Source organism: Fukomys damarensis, unplaced genomic scaffold (genome assembly GCF_012274545.1).
Source record: "Fukomys damarensis isolate Sample0158 unplaced genomic scaffold, DMR_v1.0_HiC HiC_scaffold_1, whole genome shotgun sequence".
NCBI lineage: Eukaryota > Metazoa > Chordata > Mammalia > Rodentia > Bathyergidae > Fukomys > Fukomys damarensis.
Genome location: NW_022900913.1, coordinates 25,226,740 through 25,251,704, shown reverse-complemented (window position 1 = coordinate 25,251,704; position 24,965 = coordinate 25,226,740). Strand labels below are relative to the sequence as shown.

At 37.5% G+C, this 24,965-nt stretch overlaps 1 protein-coding gene across 1 annotated transcript in view; it reads right to left on the bottom strand.

The window, feature by feature from the left end:
* Npr3 (natriuretic peptide receptor 3) overlaps window positions 1-24,965 on the bottom strand; it is a 60,828-nt gene that overhangs the window by 17,501 nt on the left and 18,362 nt on the right. The window contains exon 3 of the mRNA XM_033758543.1: window positions 19,145-19,311. Within this exon, the coding sequence (XP_033614434.1) occupies window positions 19,145-19,311 (167 nt within the window). The remainder of the gene's footprint in view (window positions 1-19,144; window positions 19,312-24,965) is intronic.

Below are 24,965 nucleotides of genomic sequence, written 5' to 3'. Positions count from 1 at the left end.
CTGGCTGATACTCATGTTGTATAAACTGGGGGGAATAGATCAAAAGGGTGGCTATAGGTATACTTAAAATAAGGGTAGGGTTGTTATTTTAGCTCAGTAGTAGAGTGCTTGTCTAGCCTGAAGCCCTGGGCTTGAGCCCTTGCACCACAATAAATATAAATGGTCTTACCTTGGCAATTTCTTATAAATTAAGTGTGCATTTACTCTGTGTCCCAGAAATTCCATTCCTAGCCATTTACTCAACAGATATTAAAACATATGTCCACAAAAAGACATACAAGAAGGCTCACTACAAATTTATTCATAATAGTCCCAAATTGGAGATATATAGAGACAGAGATAGATAGATATATAGAGAAATAAACAAGCTGGTATATTTAAACAATGGAACTTTTAAAAAGCAATAATGAACTACAAAAATATGCAACATTATGCAAAAAAAATCTCAAAATCAGCCCTTGAAGCAAAGGGAGTCAGACGCAAAAGCATATAATATGTGGTTTCTTTAATATAGTATAAGCTATATAAATACAAAAACTGGCAAAAAAATTGTTTTTGTTTTTTGAGACAGGATCTTGCTACACAATTCAGGCTGGCATTGAACTCACAGTGATCCTCCTACCTGCTGAGATTACAGATGTGCCCCACCATGTCTGGCCTCATATTCATTCTTAACAGCATCAAAGAATTACAAAATTGCAAAATTATACAACTTGAAGGGAATTTAGTACCTACATGGTCCAAAAAGTCTATTGTGTACATGAAAAACTGAAGCTAACAGGGTTCTCTGATTCAAGCAACATCATGCAGAGAGAATGATAGAAAGAAACTAAAACTGAAGTTGCCTGACTACAGACATACACCTTCACCATCAGTTAATTTATATATCAAGTAAGGCACTCCATAAACACCTAAGTAGCACCCACAGCACCAAGAATATCAGCATTTTCTAAAGAGGACTTATTTTGACTACCCTTGCATGTAAAAGATTGCTGAGTTATTAGCTGCATACTAAGAAAGGGAGAGAACAAGGAAGTTTATTTGGCAAACACAATGTTTTAACTGCCAGGAAAACAGGATCAAAAGAAAAAAGTAATACTGAATATTAGATTATTAAAGTTAGCTTTAGAGTTGATAAAAAATTATAAATTGAAATAAAGCCAGGAAAGGCTTATTCTCACTAAATCCACTGTTAATAAGGTCAGCTGTCATTATGTCAGGACCTGCTATAACATTTTAAAAGCTGAGATACAGAATTTAAAGAGAAAATATCCTAAACAGACACTGTTCTCAAAGAATGGAGACATTAAAAAGTCTGTGTCTAATATCACTATCATCTGATGCTAGGACTGCATAATGGTTGTGTTAAGCTCATGGAAAGCTGGAAGTGAGAAACTGCCACTCAGGAGAGAGATTGGAATCAGAGATAGAAAGTTCGGTGGTATCCAGATAGAAGTGATCATCCCATGTAGATGAGGACATTCACTGCACAGAAATCATGTTGAGAGAAAAGAGGGCCAATGGAAGAACCTTGGAAAAAACTAATATTTGCACAGAAAGAACACCTCCCCTCTCCCTACCCTACAATAAGCAGCATGACAGGGCAGAGTTGTTCCAGTAGGGGTAGAACAGAGGAGGCTGTTCAAAGACTTGGAAGAGCCAGCTCTACACAGGACTTAGAGCAGCCCTAGGCTGTTGCCCCCTGAGGGTACCACGGCAACTGGGAGAGTGAATAGAGATAATCATGGTAAGAAGACTTGAGTGGACTGCCAAGAGACATACAAAAAGTTGCTGGCTAATGACTGGCCCTGGTCCCTATATCCAGAAGTCAAAAATCAGCCCTGAGCCCAGCACTAATCCTACTGCAGACTTGGTGGGGTAACACAACACAGCTTTGGACTCTGATTTGGATACTACCACAGGACTGTGAACACAAGAGGAATGTTTGTCTTTTGTTTGTTTCATTTTCCTTTTTCTGTATAGTTGCTGGTTATTTTATTTTTTTAGGTTGTTTAGGTTTTTACTTTTGATTTTGTTTTGTTCTACTTGTCTTCTTTCTCTCTTTCCTCAACTATGTCTCTTGATTTTATGATATTTTCATTTTAGTGAATATTGTCACTTGTCTTTCTGGTTCACTTCAATATTCTTTCATTTTCTCTTTTATTCTTTCTCTCTTGCTCTCTTTGGTTTCCCAAAGCTTGGATGACCATCCTTTGTCCTCTAAACTTGCTTCTAAGTATGTTTCTCTTCATTTGTTTCTGTTTTGTCCTCTATTCCTCTTAAATCCCCCCATAGGGTAAAATTACTCCACTAAGGAGAAACTCATTACATACAAATTCTTAGCTTGTGTTGGATTTTGTTATATAATAGTAGATCTTTCTCTTATGGGTAAAGGTACTAAATTAATAGTTACCACAGTTTGTCAGTCTCTAGGCTGTGCCTGATGCTATTGTTATTGCTTATTGTACTACTTTAGCTAGGATGTCATACTTATTATAATCAGTTTTCTCCCTTGTTTGACAACACTGTGATTGGCTGTGGTCATAAATATCACCACAGACAAGTACCAAAGGACTGGGTGCTGAGTCAAATAAATAGCAATGCCTCATCCTTAATAAATTGGGAAGATAGGATCTTGGGACAAACACAAAGACAAAGAGTCACTTATGCCCAGAAGACATCTCTGAAGAATAGACATTTCCTAGGGAAATCTTGGCACTAGTGATAAAGCTATCATCTACCATAAGAAATTTAAAAGAATCAACATAGAAAACAAAATAAAATTTTAAAAATAGAAATGACAAGACACAGAGGCAGAATGCAACACCAGACCTCCAGACCACCCAGAACAAATCCAGGGGACAATAACACAGAGGAAATTAGAAGCCACCCACCTAAATTATCTGAAATGATAGCAGCAGAATTTTAAAAAAAAATAGATGAATGAGGCTATAGAGAAAATAATCTTTCAGGTAGAAAAAGAAATGATGATCAAAATGAAGGACATGCTCAATGAATCAAGAGTAGACACAGATTTTTTTTTAAAGAGCTTAGGAAAATGATAGAAACCATGAACACCTAACATAGGAAAGAAACAGAATCTAAGAAATGGATTCAAACATATCCTCAAGAACAAAAATTCCACTGAAAGTATACACAACCAATTGAATGAAGGCAAAGAGAGAATGTCAAATCTAAATACAATTGTAGTTAGCAACCATGAACATAAATATATCTCAAAAATGGCAATGGAACATGAAAAATCAACCCAAACTCTGCAAGATGACACAAAGAAGAATAAAATCATTGATTGGAGTTAATGAGAAAGTCAGGGTCAGTGCAAATACCATAAAAAACCTGTCCACAGAAGTAATGGCAGAAAACTTTCCAAACATGGAAAAAGAATTGCACATGCAAATAAGTGAGGCATATACAACTCCAATTAGGCATAACCAAAATAAACCTACACCAAGGCATATAATAATAAAGATTCCAGAAATACAGTGCAAGAATGGAATATTAAAAGCTGTTAGCAAAAAGAAATAAAGGAACACCCCTCAGAATCACAGCAGACTTCTCAACACAAACCCTTAAGTGAAGGAAAGCTTGGATTTAATTATTTCAGGACCTGAAAGAAAACAGTGTCCAACCCAAATTGATGTACACTACAAAATTATCTTTCAAAATCAATGGAGAAATAAGGTACTTCCATGACAAGGAACAATTGAAGAAATTCATGACCACCAACCAGCCCTATAAAGTGTTCTGAAGGATATTTTCGAAAGAGATAATGAAGAACACAATTCCAAGAACACCAGTAGAAAGAAGCCATCAGGCAGAACAAGCAATTAAATAGAGAGGAAAGACAGGTAACCAAAAAAAGGAAAATAATATGACAAGGATAAGCCAATACTTTATCAGTTATAACTATTAATGTAAATGGTCTCAATTCACCAATCTAAAGAAATGGATAAGCAGAATGGATCAAGAAACAAAATCCAATGCAAACAAGAAATACATTTACTAAAAAAAGAAATGCATACACTGAAGGTCAAAGGATCAAAAACAATACTCCATGCAACAGGAACCTGGAAAAGCAGGGGTAGCTATTCTATTTGCAGACAATGAGAATTTCAAGCCAAGACTAATCAAAAGTGACAAATAAGGTCACTACATACTTATTTAAGGAAAACTCCAAGAAGAGATAACAATCACAAATATATATGCACCACATACCAGTTCACCCAATTATATAAAACAAATATTAATGGTGCTGGAAAATTTGGCTTTCCACATGCCAAAGACTAAAACTAGACCCATGTCTCTTCCTGTGCACTAAACCAAAATCAAAAAGGATCAAACATCTAAATATTAAAACAGATCTCTGGTGTGAATAAACTGTAATAGTACATCAGATCCTAATGATATAATGGACAATGTGAAATAGGAAGAAAGGAGCTAAAGGTGTAGGGAAAGTGGAAAGGGTAGGGGAAAGCTAATAAGGGAAAAGAAAAAAATCTGAGAAAATGAAAAAATAGAAATGAAGTGTTTGTAAAGGGGGAGAGGAGGACGGGTGAAGGGAGGGCAGGGACAAGGGGAAAAAATGAGAACCAAGACCTGTCATGTAAAGGTACAAGATCCCAATGATGAATATAACTGTACTGTATACCTAAAATGTACCAATAAACTCAATGAGGAAAAAAATATTAAAAACATTAAATCTGCTGTAAGAGAAAATAGAACTCTTGGAAACATAAATGTAGGCAAAGACTTCATGAACAAAACCCTGATCACATAGGAAATACTACAAAGAATCAACAACTAAGATCTTATTATATTAAAAAGATTTTGCAGACCAGGGATTTAGCTCAGTGGCACCGCACCTGTCTCTCAAGTGTAAGTCCTGAGTTTGATTCCTGGTACAAAAACAAAAAACCTTTTGCACAGCAAAAGAAATCACTAACAGAGTGAAAACAACCCACAGAGTGGGAAAAATTTTTAGTCAGTTGTTCTTCAGACAAAGGACTAATATCTAGAGCATATAAATAATTGAAAAAAAAGTTTCCCAAATTTAAAGCCCCATCCAAAAATGGGCATCTGAAATGATTACATGCTTTTCAAATGAAGCAGTAGAAACAGCAAATAAATACATGAAAAATGTTCAACATCATTGATCATTCAAGAGATGCAAATTAAAAGAACAATTGAGATTCCATCTCAGTCCAGAAAGAATGGCTATTTTCAAGAAATCAACCAACATCAAATGCTAGTACAGTTGTGGGGAAAAAGGAACCCTTCTCCACCATTGGTGGGAGTGTAGACTAGTACAACCACTGTGGAAATCAGGATTAGAGGTCTCATTTGACCCAGCTATTCCCCTTCTGGTCATTTTCCCAAAAAAAAAAGTTAAAAGCATCATACTACAGCAATATTGTGTGCCCATAATTATAGCAACACAGTTTATAATAGGTAAATCTCGGAAACAACCCAAATGCCCATCAACTGATGAATGTATAAAAAAGATGTGATTTTTATATACAATGTAGTACTGCTCAGCCTTAAAGGATAAACTTGAGACATTTATAGCTAAGTGGGTGCACCTTGAGATCATATTCTTAAGTAAAATAAATCAGACACACGTGTAAATATTGCATTGTCTCTCTGGTATGAGAAATTGAATATGTAAATAAGGACCAAAATGTATAAGAGATATTTTGAAATAGGAAGAAATTTTTCCAAAGGAAAGGGGAACTTGCAGAGGGGAGAAGGGAAAAGAAAAAAATGAAAAAAGAAGAATGAAATTGAAGCAAAGTTTTATAAATAAGAAAGGGAAGAGGGGTTGAGGGAGGGACGGGGGAGGGGGGAAAAAGAGGAATCAAGATATATCATGTACACGCTGTGAGTTAGAGACCCTCCTGGGCTATATAGTGAGTTCCAGGTCAGTCTCGACTACATAGTGAGACACTGTCTCAAAAATAATAAATAAAAGATATATCATGTACAGGTACAAATTGCCTATGATGAATGTGATCATCATGTATATCTAAATTGTACCAATAAAATTAATTTTTAAAAATAAAGTTTCTCACATACAGATGAGATGCCCTGGAGATGTCAATTGTTTTAATCCCCATCAATTAATATTTATTGAACCCCTGGCTTGGACTCTCAACCATATCTACCCACATGGATATCAACATCAATGGCTGGGCCTTATGAACCAGAACTCTGTCCTAAGACTTTAAAAACATGTGGCTGATGTCAGCATCCAAAGCCAGAGTCCTCTGTTAGTGCCATGGCCAGGAATGCTGGCAGTGGCCTTGGCCACCTTCCTTCTTCCAAGCTGGAAGACTGACTACAGGGGCATTTCCTCCTGGTGCCTGTCAAATGACTGGAAATGCCAAAGCTAGTTTGCTACTGCTCCATGAGTTAAATGCAAACTAACAGAGTTCAAGTTCTGAAAGTGCTGTGCTGCTTTAGCCATTGAGTGATCTGACTAGAAATAAATGAACAGGGATCTCTTTAAGAAGTGAAAATTCTAGCATTTGAAGAACACTCATGTCTTCTAATTGACCAAAATACCACCTCCAGATTCACTTCCTTTATGCCTTTTATTTTCAGGTTTCCTCCTTCAAATGCATTGTCTTTGTAAAGCTAATCTACTACACTTTTATATATTTGCATGAGTTCCTCTTAAGTAAATAGAAAAGGATACTAAGACATGAGGTGTACAGAGGCAAGAGAAAGGGTAAGAGAGCCAGACAAAAGGTAGGAGAGTTATCATTCTCCATCTGGGTTCTTTCACCTACATTCAGGGGTACAATTGTTATGACTGACAAATGTCATTTCTGTGAGTTGAACTGGCCATGTATTTATAGTCCATATTTAAGGTGATATGATTATCCTGAAAAGAAATTAAATTGTATTTTTGTTGCAAAGTTGACTAAATGACTTGAAATGTGCTTCTACTCCACAGTGACAGTAAAAGAACATCTTAGCTTTTCAATTGTGAAACATACTTTCATACTGCATTGCTATTTTAGTAATGCATACTTTAATATATTGTCACCATTATTGCAAAACATGTAACTCAAAGTAATTGCATCACCACACATAACAACAACAAAATAGTGACCATCTTTTGAAAGGACAAAATTAAGCTTATCGCTTAGAAAAATCCTTTTCCTTAAGTGCTGTGATTCTTTGCTGAGCTTTTTCAGAGTGTACCAATGCAACAGCACTTTTTATCATTTATCAATCCACACCTACCAATATGTGACAATTACAAAACAAGTGGATACTTATTTACAATCAAACAAAAACACTTTAATCAGGACATTCCTAAATTCTTCAAACACTAATTTAGCACAGCTGAAGCCACTTAGAAGTTACAGAGCTAGGCAATTTCCCCCTTTATCTCAAAAAACTAAAGCGGTGTAGGATTTTTTTAAGATTTCAATGCATCTTCATATAAATATGTTTCAATATTTCTTTCTCTGCAGTGCCTCCATATGCCTGATTACATTTTCCTAATAAAATTAATCGTATTAATACATTGGCATGGGAACTCGTGATTTTCCTATTGTTAAAAGCCAGCTTGTAGTTTGCTTTTCTTGTCTCAAATACAATTAGCTAAGCCCTCCAGTGCCTGAAAGGGCCTTTTCATTTGGACAAATTATTCCCTGGTTCACTTTGAGGGGGAGAACAAAAGGAGGAAGCCCCCGCCTATTCCAATGTAGCTCTAGCAGAAAGCTTGTCTGTGCACCATCTCACTAAAGTGAGCAAATACAGCTTGAAATAGGTTGTATTTTCTTTTTCTTTCATTAATTTGACGGAAAAGCTAACTTTTTAACTTCCAGTATGAGTATACAGTTCCAATTCAGTTACATTGTGGGAGATAAAAGGAGGTGAAATGTCTAGCCAAGATTTTATTGGTGATCTGATAACTTTACAATGAGTGTCATCTTCCACACAGCTTCTGTGCGAAATGAGTGTCAAAATACAAATTGTTTTACACAGATTTATGGCTAAGTCTTTCCCCTCATTTCAGGAAATTACCTAGAATGCTTTTCATCAATATCTTGGATTTTCCAAAATGTAAGGTCTGGCTTCTTTAAACAATTATTTATTAAGCCATGTGTCTGTTCAAATACCTTGACTGTGTGCTCGCTGGCATTAGATTTCATTTTTGAGTGCCAGAGGAGACTTGGAATGGAGGGGATGCCCAGTATATTGCCCACCTCCCTGACAATACTGCTGTGCATCCAACACTGCAGGAATATTTGTTTAATTAGTTAAATTTTTAACTTTTAAATAAGGAGAAAAAACAAGCTATGGGTGGCCTGCTAACCTCAAAAGAGCAAATATCCCAGGTTATAAAATCACCCCCTGCTCAGAATACCTGGTTAGAAATAAAAACAGCATTTAACATATTCTGCCCCAAGTCAAGAACAGAGGTTGCATTAAGAACTATAAAACTAGATTTGAAAGCCAAAGTACTAAGGATGCAGCATTATTTCATTTAAAAAAAAATGGGTACTACACATTGTTTAACTAAAACAAAAATCCAAACAGGCATTTCTGAAATTAATTGGAGAAATACTGATCCACTCTCTAAAGCTAGGCTCTAGTTCTACATTTGCAAAACTACACTTGTAGCTGTGTCTTTGCAAATGCAAATTGGACATGGAACACAGCAATTACTTAATTTGTTTATGCAACAGGGGGTTTACCCACTCAATTACACACCAGAGAACGGTGATCAGTTTGGAGTTGAAGAAAAAAACAGTTGGTATTCTAAAGATAGAACAGTGAAAATCTTCAAGAGACTTCTGAAGTTATAAACATCAGATATTTCAGGGTAATAAAATTCTTTTGAAATTGTGTGTATATATGATTATGACACTAATTTTCATTATATGACAAATTTCATTCCCAAATAACAACAAATTCAGCCTCTTATTCTTTTGGTTTGTATTAACAGAGTCCTGGAATTGCAAGACCTCTGGACTTAGTGGTCCAAACCTCTGGCTGTACAATAGAAAAAGCCTTAGGAAGTCAAAGGACAAATTGCAAATTTGGACACAGAACATTGCAGTTACTTAATCTGTGTATGCAGTGGGGGAGTTTGCACATTCAGGAACACCAGAGAATGGTGACAATCTGTAGTTAAAAGAAAGCTGGTGTTTTTCCTCCAGAAGTTGGCCCAAATCTAAAAGAAACAACCTTCAAAAGTTTTATATTTGGTATTATCATTTCAGAAAGTCTGACTTGACACCTTATTTTCCTACCATAAAGTACTACTTGACAAGTTCCACCTAAATGCATAGAGCTTCTAGAGAATTTGTAATGGCTCACCCTTAAACATAAAAGGACTGCCCCAGATTACAACTTTTTTTTAAATCTTCTAATATGAAAAACAGAGGACTAGATTTTAATAAGAATAGATTAACTTGAAAGAAATGAGTGATACAGGAAGTAGAAGAAAATGAAAAAGAAGTGAAGGAGGAGAAGGAGAAAGAGAAGAAGGAAGAGGAAGAAGAGAAATAAGAGAAGGAGGATGGGGAGGAACAAGAGAATTTTAATCTTAACCAATGTAAAATACCGGCTACTTTGTTTTATGCATCTGCAGATAGAAAAATTTCATCTTAATTCTTCCTAGTAAATCATGACAGCCCATAAATTATAAAATAATATGCCAACTTTAAGTAAGTTAAAACAAGAAAGCTTCTGTATCCAAGACACAAGGTTACAGTGCTATTTTGAAAAAAATAAATAAAAATAAGAAGAGGCACTCAGAGAACAAGAGAAAACTCTTAGAAATTAAAAAAAAAAAGATAATATAAATTTAAAATTCAATAGAAAAGTTGGAAGATAAAGTTGAACCAATCTCACAGAAAGTTTAAAAAAGACAGAATTGGAAAGAAAAAAAAAAATAGAAACATCACTGTGAATTTTTAGATCCTCTGTCAGCCAGTGGCCTGCTTATTTGATCTCCAATTCATTCCCTGCCATCACTTGCACTATTCTTTCCCTCATATGCTTTGCTCTGCTCTGTATCATAGGAGGATGATCCCTCCAGGCCACCAGCTGTCTGCTGGATGGTACAGTCAATAAAAAGCACAGGTGGGAGAATACAACCAGAAGAAAGAAGAGAGCCTGGACATTTCTCCCCTCTATCACTTTGCTTTGTGCAGCATCTTTGGCCAAGATCACATTTACTCTATTCTCCAAGCCCCAGTGAGCACCCCTAACTTTTCAGTCCTGGTAAAATTCTCTTGTCTAGTCTCTCCTGATTTAAGAGTGCTAATGATTTTTGCCATTGCCTATCTCTGGCTTGTTTATTCTTCCATTTGGCTCTTCCTGCACCTTAATGTTAGTTACTCCTATTAAGTTCCTTCTGCTAAATTACCTGGCAGTGGTGCTATTTTCCTGAATAGATCATAACTGATGCAATGAGTGAGGCAGAAAAAATATCAGAAGCTTCTAGATGGAGAAAAGTAAAGTAACATTGAAAATATTAAAAGTGAGAGTGATCCTAAGAATAATAAAAAAACTAGTGACATCAAATTTTTAATCTTCAAACTATAATTTTATACCCAGCTAAATTGTCAGTTAAATATAAGAATAAAAGAAAATGTTTTCTGACATACAATTTCTGAAAAGAGTTTTCTACTCATGCCTTCTTTCTCCTTTTTAACCAAGGTAAAATTCAACAAAGGAGATCTTGTACCTGAGGAAATGGGCATATAATGCAGAAGTGAACTAAAGGGTATTTCCAGGTTAATACTGAAAGAAGAAATTATTCTAAACCAAAGCAGAGAGACAAAGCGTTGAAAAATTAATACTAGCTAAAAATCTTTGACCGATGGATTGAGAATGACATGGAAGCAGATAAGAAATCAAGATAGTTATTCGCTCCAGAGAAAACAAAAAGCTTCAAAGGAAACAAGATGTGATCACAGAATACTATGTGATTCTGCTACTGACATTTACATGGGTAAAATAACAAGCTCTGAATATTTTTTAAGCTTTTCTCCACATTTTATTTTGTGAATATCTCTTTCATCAGAAACTGTTATAAAATATTGAGATTGTAGGAGGAAAGGAAACTATTGGCAGAGAAGAATGTGTAAAAGACATAAATCCTTTTCATTTTAGGAAACAAAGAGATAGTGTCAATACTTTATAAAATGCAGTAATATAAATAAGCTATTTTAGAAATATGGAGAATTGCAGAAAAGAGGATAAACACATTAATGATTATCGCCTGTAAGGACTGAAATTTAGAAGTGGAGAAGAGCAGAATAAGGGAGGATTTGTGTTTGTTTATAACTGCTAGGTACTGTGAATTGATTTTTAATTCAGTATGGGACTTTTACTTCTACACTGCTTTGGCCCCTTGGAGTCTGGAAAAGCAAGTATTGTTTTTATTTAAACAACACCATCATGGAAAGAAGTTGAGCTTCACTCAAAGGCAGAGCCAACTGCTAAAGGACCAGCCAGTGAGTGGGTTTCAAAAGTGTCAAACACAATAGGGAGAATGAGTTAAGGCCAGGAGTGAGATGTATAGGGATCAGAAGCCATACAGGCTGCCAGAGTAAAACAGTGTCTCCAACACTGGCTCAGTCTAACTCAAGAAATAGTTTCAGGAAAAAATTTAAGTCTGCCTTTTAAGCACATAATGTGAGAAGGCCAGGAATTGGAAAGACTGGACTGACTCCCTAATCCAAAATGAATGAATGAATCTTTCATCTCAGAAACAGAATTAGCAGTTTCTGAATATAAGCATAGGTAGTAATTGAGCACATAGGTGTTTCTTCATTTTCTTCCAGGGGAGTGACTTTTCAACAAAACCTGCATGCACAATGTAGTTAGTGTCCTACCCATGTGAATAAACAGAGCTCAGGACCAAAAACTGCACAAATGTCATGCTGTCCTGCCATGGTCTAGTTCACCAATTCTCAGCTTTTGTTTCACTGATCTCATTAAGGATAAGATGAGGAGTATTGACTCCTCTCTGAAAAAGTATATGTGGATATACAAAATTATATGCATAATTATAAAAAGTTAATGTACCCTAGGTCAAGAAATACTGATCCACTTAAAGAGCTCATGCAAACTTGGATGAATGTGAAAGGAACCTCCTATTACAGAAAAACTTGGCAAAACCACTGCCCTGGATTTCATTTCCCTAGGAATATGTATATTTTCCCACATACCCTATAACTGATCTGCTGCAAGCCAAACTTCCCAGACTCCTCTGAGTATTATCAGTGTGTCAAAGTGGTTTGCACTTATGAACCCTAGAGTTCATGGCCTTGGCTACCTATTATATGTCTGCATTAGAATTTTGAGGGTAGCAGCACAGTTTGTAATAGCTAAACCTTGGAGACAGCCCAAATGCCCATCAACTGGTGATTGGGTAAAGAAGATGTGGTTTTTTTTATAAAATGAAATACTACTCAGCCATAAAGGAGTAACTAGAGACACTTATAGCTAAATGGATGAATCTTGAGCCCATACTCTTAAATGAAATAAATAGGACACACATGTGTAAATACCAAATTATTTCTCTGGTGTGAGAAACTGAAAGTGTAAATAAGGATCAAACTGCATAACAGATATTGTGAAACAGGAAGAAAATGTTCAAAGGGGAAGGGGAACTAGAGAGGTGGGCAGGGGAAAGGAAAGAAGAAAAAATGAGAAAAGAAGGAAAAATGGAAACAACACTTTTGTAAATAAGAAGTAAAGAGGCTGAAGGGAGGGCAGGGGAATGGGGAAAAAATATCAACCAAGACATATCATGTATAGGTACAACTTCCCAATGATGAACATGATCATAATGTATACCTAAGATGTACCAATAAGCTCAATAAATTAATAAATTCTTTTACAAAGAATTTTTAGAGACTGACGATCCCACCCTCGGGTGGGACCACGCATTGTCTCAGGTCAAGTGCAAGTCACGCTACCTGCAGCACTCAGTAAATAGTATCTGTCGACAAGGAAATGATGGCTAATACTTCAGGGGAAAAAACAGGGACAACTGATAACTGCAAGGGAAGAGGAGGCAGTGTCAGCCAGACTTTGTCAAGTGTGTGAGAGAGTAAAGAGAAATTGATATCTTAAAGTGTGCATTTGGGCCAGTGGGTACAAGGAAAGGAAGGAAACACTTCATTGAGCCTGTAGTCCTTGCCAGGCTCACTCATAGTGCCTGAGACACTTAATCTTCAGGTCATACATTTGCCTCGTTATTGGGCACCCTGTTGTTAAAAGGGGCAGACTGATGTAGTGGAAAAAGAAATTCACTGGCCCAGCAGCTAGGAGATGCAACTAATCTTGGCTTGGCCACCATACAGTGTATTCCAAAACCAAATACCAGTGCTCTGGAATTGGAACCACTTGTGTGGCAGAGGCCAAGAACCTCCACTAAAGCCCAGCAGCTAGGAGATGCAACTAATCTTGGCTTGGCCACCATACAGTGTATTCCAAACCAAATACCAGTGCTCTGGAATTGGAACCACTTGTGTGGCAGAGGCCAAGAACCTCCACTAAGATGCCCTTGAATGAGAGCATGTAGGCTACCCAGTAAAACCACCAGAGAAGACTGGGAGTGCATTAAGCATGGAAGGCACTAAGCCATGCCTGGATCCCCACTCATACCAGAGGGCCTCTCCCGTGGGGCTTTACTTCTCCCTTGAGATTTCTGAGAATCCTCAGATGGTCCTTTATTAACCTCTCAACGTATCTCCCACAGGATAAGTGAAACTGAACACCTGGTTTTGTGTACCCAAGGCTGCCAGCCAATACTGTTGTGCTAACTACGATACACTAGCTACATTTGAGAAGGCTGCCGTACTTCCTTGAGCCTCCGTTTCCACCACTAGATGAGAAGAGGGTTAAATTTCATGTCCTTCTGATTCAGTAATAAGAAAAATAAACACAATTAAGGTTAAGAATATTTAGGGCCAGAAGTATTCTAGATTTCAAGGAATTGGGGGGTTTTGTTTGTTGTTTATGTTTTTTGCTTTGTTGTTTGTTTTGGATTTGAGTATATACATAGTGATACTCTAGGGATGGAACCCAAGTCTAACCAAACCATGAAATTCATTCATATTTCTTATACGTCTTACACACACATCCTCAAGGTAATTTCATATTTTTTTAATGTACCTGCATTTTGGACTGCAACCCTTCACACAAAGTCAGGTGTGAAATTTTCCATGTGTAGCATCATGTCAGTGCTCAAAATGTTTAGGATTTTAGAGAATTTCATATTTTAGATCTTCCAATTAAGAATGCTGGCCTCACAATAATAGTTACTTTTTCTGGCTGCCTCCTGTGTGCCAAGCACACAGTAAGGTAACACAACAGCGAGCAGAAATGAGTATGGTTCCTGCTCTCAAAGAGTTTGGAAGCAATTAAAATTAAATATAAAGTCCCACACAGAGGTGTATGATTCTACCTGAGAGATGTATTCTGCTAGAAAGGAGAAGAGTGCAGTGTAATAGGCTGGCTGTCAAGAAAAATTGTCAAGAAGCAATGGGAGGAATAGTAGGAGCAGGAGCATCATACTTATTGGCCTGGATGTAGAGAATGAAAGTAAGAGAAATACTACCTACCACCCATTGAATGCTATGTGACTGGCATGTATTAAATATTATTTATTTACAATTCTCTTTCAGCAACTTAGTCAGTTAAAAAATTATTATCTTCATTTCACAGCCAATGAACTAAAACAGTTTCAGAGACATGTCCAAGAATCACTTAGTAAAAGGCAGAACCAGGTCTCTGAAACTCCAAGTCTGTGCATCTAACCCCAGATGATACTACCCCAGTGGTGGCCATTGGGCCCTGTTAAAGCATGATGTACCGAAATGAAACAGGTTTCCACTCGTTCACAAGCAAGAGATCAAGTATTTTAAGATATTGTATTACCTAAAGAAATGCGTATGGTGGGGACACTGTCATAAGGTACATGTCCTAAATCCAGAGCCTTAGACAGCTTGGCCACTCTACCAGTGAAACTGGCCAACAACGGTATATACAACGCTCGCACCCTACTGACAGCCTAGACCTGAGCGATCCTATTTCCTATCACACCACACACAGGCACCATCCAACCACAGTTTAGTAAAGCAGGAGCACAAATTTGACCCACAGAAGAGAATTTATAGCCCGCCAAGTAGCTTTTGAGCTAACCCAACTTGAAAAGCTCCACTTAAGCAAGCAGGTATAGATTGAATAATAATTATTTTCTCAAAAACATGATCTGTGAAAGAAGCTCAAAGTTTTGCAGTACAGAAACTGGAGTTATACTAAAAATGCAGAGGTGATTAAAATTAGAAAAATCTAGTAATACAAGTAACCATGTCATAAAATTATTACAGAATAAAGAGACTGATTACTGCAATAGATGTTTTTTAAAACACACTTGGTAAAATTCAAACATCTAAGCATCTTCACAGGGGATAAAACTGCATAGAACTCACAGAGAGAAAGAGGTGGGGGAGAGAGAGAGAGAGAGAGAGAGAGAGAGAGAGAGAGAGAGAAACCTGGACATGAGTGTGTTCAGTGCTTGCATCAAGATCAATATCCTGGTTGTAATCTTATACATAATTTTTCAAAATGTTACCACTGGCAAAATCAGGCAATGTACACAGGGATATCTCTGCATTGTATCTTAAAACTGCATAAAGTCTTCAATGATTCCAATTAAACAATTTTAAAAAGAGGGAGAGGTTAAGGGATGGTGAGAAGAGATGAATTTCACAGAAGCAAAATTGCATTAATCCATCAAAATTCAGTAAGGAAATTGTACAATATTAATTCTACTAAAAAACACTGCCACTCCATCCTTCTAATACTGTAACACGGCCCATAAACATTTTTAAATTTCAAATGTTTGCATTTCAAGAACCTGATAGGGCCAGGGATTTAGCTCAGTGGTTCCACTGCCTGCCTTACAAGTACAAGGACCAGAGTTTGATCCCCAGTACCAAAAAAAAAAAAAAAAAAAAAAAAAAAAAGAACCTGATAATCTTCCCAGGGATGCTGATAACATACTAATATGACTATATACTAACATAGCTGAAATAGAATAAGAGCTATCATACAATTTATAATGCCGAAAACAAAAAGCTATGTCCAAAGCCTTTTGTTATTCTACATTATACAATCCTTAGTACTTGTACTATTTTTGTTGCATTTATCCTGATAAAAATTGTCATTCTGGAAAAAAATTTCATCAACAAAAAATAAAAAGGAATTTCTACCATGTAATAAACTCTCTCAAAAACCCCATAAGTAACATCATGCTTTAGCAGTGGTATAGACAGATATGAAATCTGTTATATGTTCTTTGTTTTAAAATTAAGATGTCCACTATCACTGCTTAAACTCAATACCATATTGTGATCCTAGCCAGTGCCATTAAAATTTTTAATTTAAGTTTTTATGCTTAATCTTAATTGCATATTTTAACAATTATATTTAATCATGTACATTTCTAAGTAAGCATATTTAAAAGTAAAAGAATTAAAAGGAAATGAAATAGTTACTATGCACATGTAATAAAATTGTTTAGAAAATGCAATGTATATTTTAGAACTAATAAGAGTCCAGCGAAGTTACTGCATGTGTGACACAGGGAAAACATGGGAGGGCTCTGATGGACACTGTGAACTGAAATACTTGGCAGCAGACGAGACAAGCCAAGGGTACAAAAAGACCAGGAAAAGAACTGAGCCTCAAATAAAGCCCACAGACTCTTGTGACACATCTCCTGCTGCACGAGGTCAAGACCTAGCATCCGTGTGGGCCTTGATTCCTGATTCTGACTCCCATCCCTCTCTCTACAACTTACCATGACCACCTGTCCAAACTCACCTGATAAGATCTGCAATTGGTACACAAAAAGTTCAAATAGACACCTATAAATTTGAAAAATAGACACAACTTTCTGGAACAAGTGTTTATAATGAGCCCAAATTTCTATTTCAAAGTGATCGACTGGTCAACTGATAGTTCAGTTTTATGGTCTTACCAGCAGGGAGAAGCAGTATTATAATCCACAGCTGCAAATAATCTCTGAACTATACGTACTATTTGGTTTGGAATGTGTTATAGGTATTGGGTTGGTATGCCTCCTCAATGAGGTTTGTTTTTGCTTAGGCCAACAGTAAAATAAGATTTAATATTGTGAGCACAGTAACTGGAAACTGAGAATGATCTGGAAGTATGCAGGGATTCATTTTGCCCAATGAATATCATTATGTTGGACAATGTGTGATGAAATCATTGAACTTTAACAACCTCAAGGAGAAAAATCAGACAAAATGACAGCACTGTTGAGTTTTTAAATCATAAATTTAGTGTGGACCTAACATTCAGAGGCACATGTAGCAGATCTTAGTATTTTCAGCATTGGCATAGACTGCATTTGGCAGTATTACTGGAGGAAGCTCACTACCCTCTGTGCTCTTCATACTCCGGTGGCAAAGGGTGGAGATGGTGGCGATGTTATCACAGGTTCCCTTAAATCTGGGCTCTGCTGAAGAAATCCTACTTCTTTCATAATTCAGAACACACTGTCCAGTGCCATCGCAACAAGTCTGATGTACCTACTTAGTACTTTGGTGTGAGTGTCAAATACAGCCTGGATTTCACAGACTTTATAAAATAAAAGGAATATTAAGTCTAATTAATAATTTTTATGTTGATTAAATGTTAAAGTGATGAATTTACTTTAAACAAAATACATTATTAAAATCAGTTTTACCTGTTTCTTTTTTCTTTTCACCTTTTTTACATGTTTACTATAAAATTTTAAATTACATATGTCATTCAGCTTTGCAGCTCACACCTACTGGACAGTACTGAGAAAGTCAAAAGGCATTTTAAGTGGAATGTGTGTGTGTGTGTGTGTATACATATATATATATATATATATATAGCATTTTAAATGTTAATCAATATGTTTATAAGACCCTTTATATGTTGTTTGATAGAAAATGTCTATAAAGACAAGTATAATCTTGCAATAATCATACAAGAGGTACCATTTATTCAGTTCCAATTTTTCAACATGAGTAATGTGAAATGCCATCAAGTAAATTATCTGTGATCTTCCCAACAGAGAGGAGTCACTTAAATCAGGAAGACTGAGTAATGTATGCAAAATCAAACAGATCAAAAGTGCTAGACACAGTCTCTGAGTGCAGGTCTGTAAAGGGGGAACCCAGCTCACTGTGGTGTTCAATAAAGACTTTAAGAGTGGTCCTGCTTGAAATGACCACTCCTTGTAAAGCTGGGCGGGGACAATTCCCACCATTTCCCTATCTTTAAGCGCCCCCCCCACGGAGAACAATAGAGAGTGAGCAGCTTTGAAAACCAGCACACCTACTCAATGAGCCCAAGTGGACCCCTGCCTTGTGAGAAGAATTTGCCATCATAGTGTACCAGTGGCAGCCTAAACAACAGCAACTAGAGAAATACAGTCATCTGCCATCAGTACCATGTTTTAGTTAAGTCCCGTGTTTAATCCTTGGCCCAGAATAAACTTTTGACTCTAGTCCACTCAGAAAATGCATTCTAGCAACAGTACTACAGGAATGGGAAGCCCTGAGACACTTAACTAGGAAGCTGCCTACAGCAGAAGGGGCAGCAACACTGCCCGCAGACAGATAAGCATCCAAGCTGTGAAGCAGGGTCAAGTTGCCAATAGAAAGAGCCTTCTAAAACCCAGAATATCTTCTGCCACCAAGCTTTGGAGAAATGAGGCGTGCAAAACTTGGGCACTCCTTTAACCCCTTCTCCCCAGACCCCTCCTAAAAGGAGGTCCACAGACATTAATGGAATGTCTACAGACATTCTGCTCAGCAGTACAGTCCCCCAAAAAGGCGATTTTCATACCTGCAGCAGTTTAAAAACCGTAAGCAAAGGGCAGGAATGATGGCGGTGTGGTGGGGCAGGGCGGGAGGGAAGCTAGCCAGAAGAAAAAACACACAGAAGGCAACACTGACATTCAGAACTGAATTCGGAATTTTTGAATGGTTCAGAATGGGACACTTTGTCGCCTCTGATTTAATTAGAAGACTGTTTTCAGGATGCCGAAGGGCCAGGTTCATAATCAAGCACTTACGTAATCCTCCTCATTGAGCCCTTGTTTCTCAACAGAACTTTTCACCTCCATGGAAAACTTCTCAAACTCAGGTTTCACGGTCCTCAGTAGAGTGACTGTTTGGAGGGATGAGTATGCTTGCTTAGCTTCAAAGTCATGTTTGTCTCCTCTCTTCCACGAGCCATCTCCTACGGGAGAAATAAAAATATTTATAATTCCAAGCCAGTCACCATAAAGAGGCCATTCTCTCTTTTGAGCTGTGATGTGTCCCTACGTGTAACTTCTGAGCCAGGGCAAGAGGTATTGTCATGGTTTTGCAGTTGAATATTATGTGACAATATCAAGCTCTTTAAAGGAAACGATTCCTTGGAGATGTGTCCTTTTGAAATGTGAGAGAGAAAGAAAAACTCTATTGATGTAATCTCCTTATAATTACCATGTAACTGCAATTTTCAGCCCCCCTTCCAGAATAGCAGGACTGCAGGATTAGAAGTAAGTCTTTCTTCCTTTCCATTCATACTTATTTTTTGACACAGACATCAACTGTGGAGGTGAACCAATTTGCTGTTATGTAGGTGTGGGGAGCAGGTTACAGCAAGACACAACAATGGAGGGGCCCAAATGCTATAAAGTTGGCACAGTTTAAAGACAAATGTTTGATGTAATTCATATTTGATGCAACTCTCTAAGGGTGAACAGTAGCTTAGGTGAACTTGAGGATTTGTGTCTGATCCTGGCAACATCACCAGAATTATTTTTGGACAGTTTTCATTAATGCTATCAATAGTAATAAATAACTATATTGAGTATATAGTCGTGATAAAAGCTCTATTTTTGAGCATGTCATATGTAAATTCATTTAATTATCATGAGATGCTACAAGAGGGATACTATTGTCTTTTCTGCTTTACACATGAGGAAACTGAGGCACTGAGAGACACAGGGTAGCCTGCAGTTTCATAGCTCTGTCACAAAAGTAACAGCTTTTCACATGGAGAAGAATAATTGTTCTTCTCTTTGTTTTATTTTTTGAGAAAAGAAAATATGTCCTGCAGGGCCCCAAAAGGCAAAGTGGTTCTCTTTTACCAATAATTATTTGTGGGTTCTTCTGTGAATTTCATCACGAGTTCTGGAGGTATCTGAAAATGCATCAAGAAATGCAACTTGCTAAACACACACAGGCACCCTTCCCCCTTGAGCTCCCAGCCACAGCCGATGCCTGCAGCCCAACAGCTCTGCAGCAAGGATGTCCTTGCGGCGTGTGGCCAGGTCTGTGGTACTTGCTCCACACTTTCAGAAGTTCAATAAAGACCTCTGGATTTCTACCACAGCGGGAATCACACAAAGATGTCTAAACTATGTGCATGTTACATGTAAGGTTCGATGATAGCCATGGTGAGCATCATATATGTCTTGAGCAATCCTCACCAAACTCAAGAGAGAAATTTCAACTCAGGTGTGAATAATTGAAGCTATTACTGAATGAACAGCTTACTATGGGTGGGGGAGCAGAAAAAAATGCAGAGTACGAAGGAAGAGGCAGTGAGCTCCAACTAGGCAGAAGGTTTCATGTGAGAAGGCATTACCCCGGTCCTAAATGTGTGGACAGAATTTTAACAGGAGGTGAGAAAGGTAAAAAGGCATGCCTGGCAGAGCCCATAGCATGGGCAAAGGTGCAAATGTGTATGCTATCCAGCAGGCAGCTGGGAGCCTCAGTCTAGAGCATGAGAAAAGTACAGCCAAAGAATATGTTTGAGGGGGCATCTGTATAATCAAAATCCTAATAATAGCAACCTTTTATTAATTGCTTATTACACGCCAGGGAACTATTAAAAGATAAATAAGACAGAGCTGAGGACAGAATTCATTAAGGACTAGACCCATACTCAATGAACACAAAATTAAATTTCAAGCCACCACACCAAACTTGATGAAGTACTCTTCCTTTCCTGCAAGTTCTCCCAAACCCTGAGGAGGACCGTGTCTGAGCAGAGTTGTGCTTATGCAGGGGGAGCTGGGGAAATCAACAGGGTGCTCAGTTCCCAATGCACAGAGAGGGTAGCATTTGCCAAGAAGCTGAATTCATCTGGCCAGGAAGACCCCAAATTCTAAGACTACACAGAATATTTTCATCCCAAGAAAGAATCCATCTTCTATAGACCTTCAGAAACAGTTACAGGTTCATTTTTCATTGATGCAGGGTCTCAATATTCAACAGAAGTGGTATTTCTTCAGCTAAGAACGTCACTTTCTCAGCCCTGGGTAAGAATTCTCTCTGGGAGCATAAGACAGGAAATACTTAACCCCATAAGGCTTTATGCTGTGCAATTATAAAATACACATTTAACTGGAAACAATTATCTGTTAACAAAAGGAGGAAAACATTTTTCTAAAAAGATGTGAAATTGAATCCAATAAATGTGTCGTACAACAGTCTAACAGGCAACTATTTTTGGAGTTTGTTTTTCCACTGAGTGGAAACAATAGTGTGTAATAATTTTAACCCATGCTAAATAGGTATCTGTTCGCAAGCATGACTTCCGACCTTCACAGTCACTTCTTAATGCGATGTGTCAGGAACATCTCCCATACCAGTGCTGTCGAACGCTAGGAGAGCAAAGGTCGGCTTGGCATGACACCCGGTCGGTGGAGACAAATTTAATTCAGTAGACAACTGGGTGCCTCTGGAGATTTATGAGCAGAACGGAAGAGCGACATGATGAGAATCGTGGCTTGGGAAATAGCAGTGGATTAGAGTGCAGAGACACTGAGCATTCACAGCCACATAATCCAGACTCAAGGTTGTGAGAGGTCACAGGTAGGAAGTCACACACCAAACCAAAAAAAAAGAGAGAGAGAGAGAGAAAAGACTATCTGTGCGGTTAGACTTACAAGCAAGTCTTCTTTTTCTCTCTTCTTTCTTGTGTTTGGGGTGGTTTTTTTCTTTTTTCATTTTTCTGAATGTAGTGAATTTTCAATCATAAATATTTATTACTTTTATAATCACAAAAAGAGCAACAGACCTTGAGAATGAAAGGAGAGGATTATGCAAGAGGAATCCCAAGACTGCAACAGTTAGGGAAGGGACAACAGAGAAGGAAATGCGTCACAGATGACACCAGCGAGAACAAGAAAACTGTGATCACTGGAAGAAACAGCAGTTGGGTGGAGGAGGGACAGACTGTGCAAATATAATGAAATAATGGCTTCAGTCGGGGTCATAGCAAATCCAAGGTGCCTGCAGGATGCTCAAGCCGCACCACCAGGCGGAGGTGGGAGACAGGGGTCTGAAGCCAGACAGAGGAGTGAGGGCTAGAGCGAGTGCTGGGTATCATTTCCCCACAGCTCATTATTAGAGCCCAGGGGCTGCTTGTCCTGGAAAGAAAGACTGTAGGAAAAGAAGAGAGAAGAGCTGAGCAACGACGCTTGCAGGGAGGCTATTTTCAGTGGGCAGAGGAGACAGAGAGGAGCTAACAGAACCAGAAGAATGTTGTGTCATCAGAGCTGGGAGCATGGGATTTCCAGACAGAGCTGGATGCTTTAGAGCCACGCTGCCTTATGAAGTAACCACTAGACACATGTGTGACTATTTAAATTTAAATTAATTAAGTACATTTGTTTTCTGTGGGAAGTTTTGTTAGAAAATGTAAGTGGTACAATCAACAAGCATATGATATTTATCAATTAATAAGACCAAGGAGTTTATAAATCATAAAATTTTGAGGACAGTTTCTCAACTATAATATGTAACTTTGTTTTATTTGTAATTATAGTATTTCAAAAATATATGATAAGAAAATGAGAAAGAACATAATGTTTGAAGATCATATCAAACTAATAATGTATTTCGATTATTAGTCTGTGTTACATAAATTTTTGTTTATTTCATATCCTTTTTTGCTGTCATATATATGTATATTTGAAATTTTTATTTAGTATCTTCATTTCTTGTCATGTATATTTGCAATCTTTAATAAAAAAAATAAAAGAAATTAAAAGTTCAGTTCCTCAGTCTCACTTGCCACATTTCAATTGCTCAATAGCTGGATGTGTTTAGTGGCTCCCATGCTGGGCAACACAGAACAGGATGTAGCCATGATCACGGAAAGTTCCATGGACACAGTGCTTTGAAGGCTTGGGGTCACGGTCCCAGGTGTGGCTCATGGATTTGGCCATCAGAAGGTAACTGATGACCTTGAGAAAAGCACTTAAGAATATGACATTGATACCTACCACTCCTCTGAAAGTGCATTCCTCCCAAGTAAAAGATTAAGGAGAGAAAGAAGCTTGCTAGTGAGAAAATAAGAAAAAGATGGTAATTCTTTGCCGTTGCTTCAAGGATAAACTTGCCTGGTTTGTCCTGCTTTGTCTTCCTTTGTTTTGTTTTGTTTTTAAATATCATGAAGAGCCAAGCTTGCACTGACAATTGGGAGGGTACAGAATATTTGTGAAAGGGGGAGTAGCCTGCTCTGCAACTAAGCCCTGTGTTCAGCAATCCTGTGGCCAAGGAGATGGTGCCAGTGAGAGGTAGCCATGCTGGCATAATTATGCCATCCTGTAGCTCTCAGAACTTACAAGCACCTAACATACAGTAAGCCTTCCATACACATGACTTGCATGAGTAAGTGGAACATCACTGAGTTTGCCCAAAAAGTAATACCTGGCATTTACCTGGGCTGGCTGGATGACACTGTGGCTCTCTGGACCTACTTTTTGTTTCACACCTCATCCCACCCACCCAAATGACCTTGGTGCTATATGACCACAGGGTAGGCTGGCCAGTTATACCCAACAGTAATTAACAGTTAACCCAACAATAACTTACTGACTGATGCCTTTGTGCACAGCTCTGTAGAGCTGCTTTGCCCATAGCATTTCATTCTCTAATTCTTATAACAACTTCATGAAAAAGATTTAAGTATGATCCCTATCTTACAGAAACAGAAAATTGAGGCTCAAAGAGATTAACAAACCCGAAGTTATGTAGCTAATAAACAGTACAAGCAGAATGAAAATGCAACCTACATTCCAAACACTGTTGTCCTGCTCAATCTATATTCATCTCATCAGTTTGAGGCATTCCATGATTTAAAATTTCTGGACAGTGGATGACAAAAGTATTTTTTTTAAAGTAGCAGTGAAAAAACAACAAAAGAAGAAATACCAAAATACTGTTTAGTATTTGCTACAACTGCAAGATTATGTGAGAATTCCTTTTCTTTTTATTTTTCTTGTTTCCAAATTGACTTTACTAGGTATATTTCACTTTTATAGCCAAATCCAATCCCCCCAATTGTTTATTACGTTTCCGTTTGTAGCCAGTCAGATAGTTTAATTTGTCTGCCTCACCAATCACTACTATATTCTAGTATCACCTTAATTAGTTTCCTCTGAATTTTCTGAAAAGCAAGAAAGCTCTATAATAATTCTAACAGTCTCACACAGGATTGCCCAGATAACTTTCCACCCTAAAGGTATAGGGGAAGTGGAAGGGTAGGGGAAAGGCAACAAGAAAAAGATATAAAAAAAGAAAAAATATGAGAAAAGGAAAAAATGGAAACAAAGTTTTAGTCAAAAGGGAAGGGTTGAGGGGTGGAGGGAGGGCAGGGTATGGGGAAAAAATGAGATCCAAAATCTGTCATGTAAAGGTACAAAATCCCAATGATGAATGCAACTGTACTGTATACCTACAAAGTACCAATAAACTCAATGAAAAATAATAATAGTAACTTTCCACCTAGCTTTCATTTTGAGGCAATAATATCAATAAATGAAAAATACCAAAACACACTATTTAAAACTCAACAGGAAAATATATATCACCTTTGTTCTAGGTTTTTTT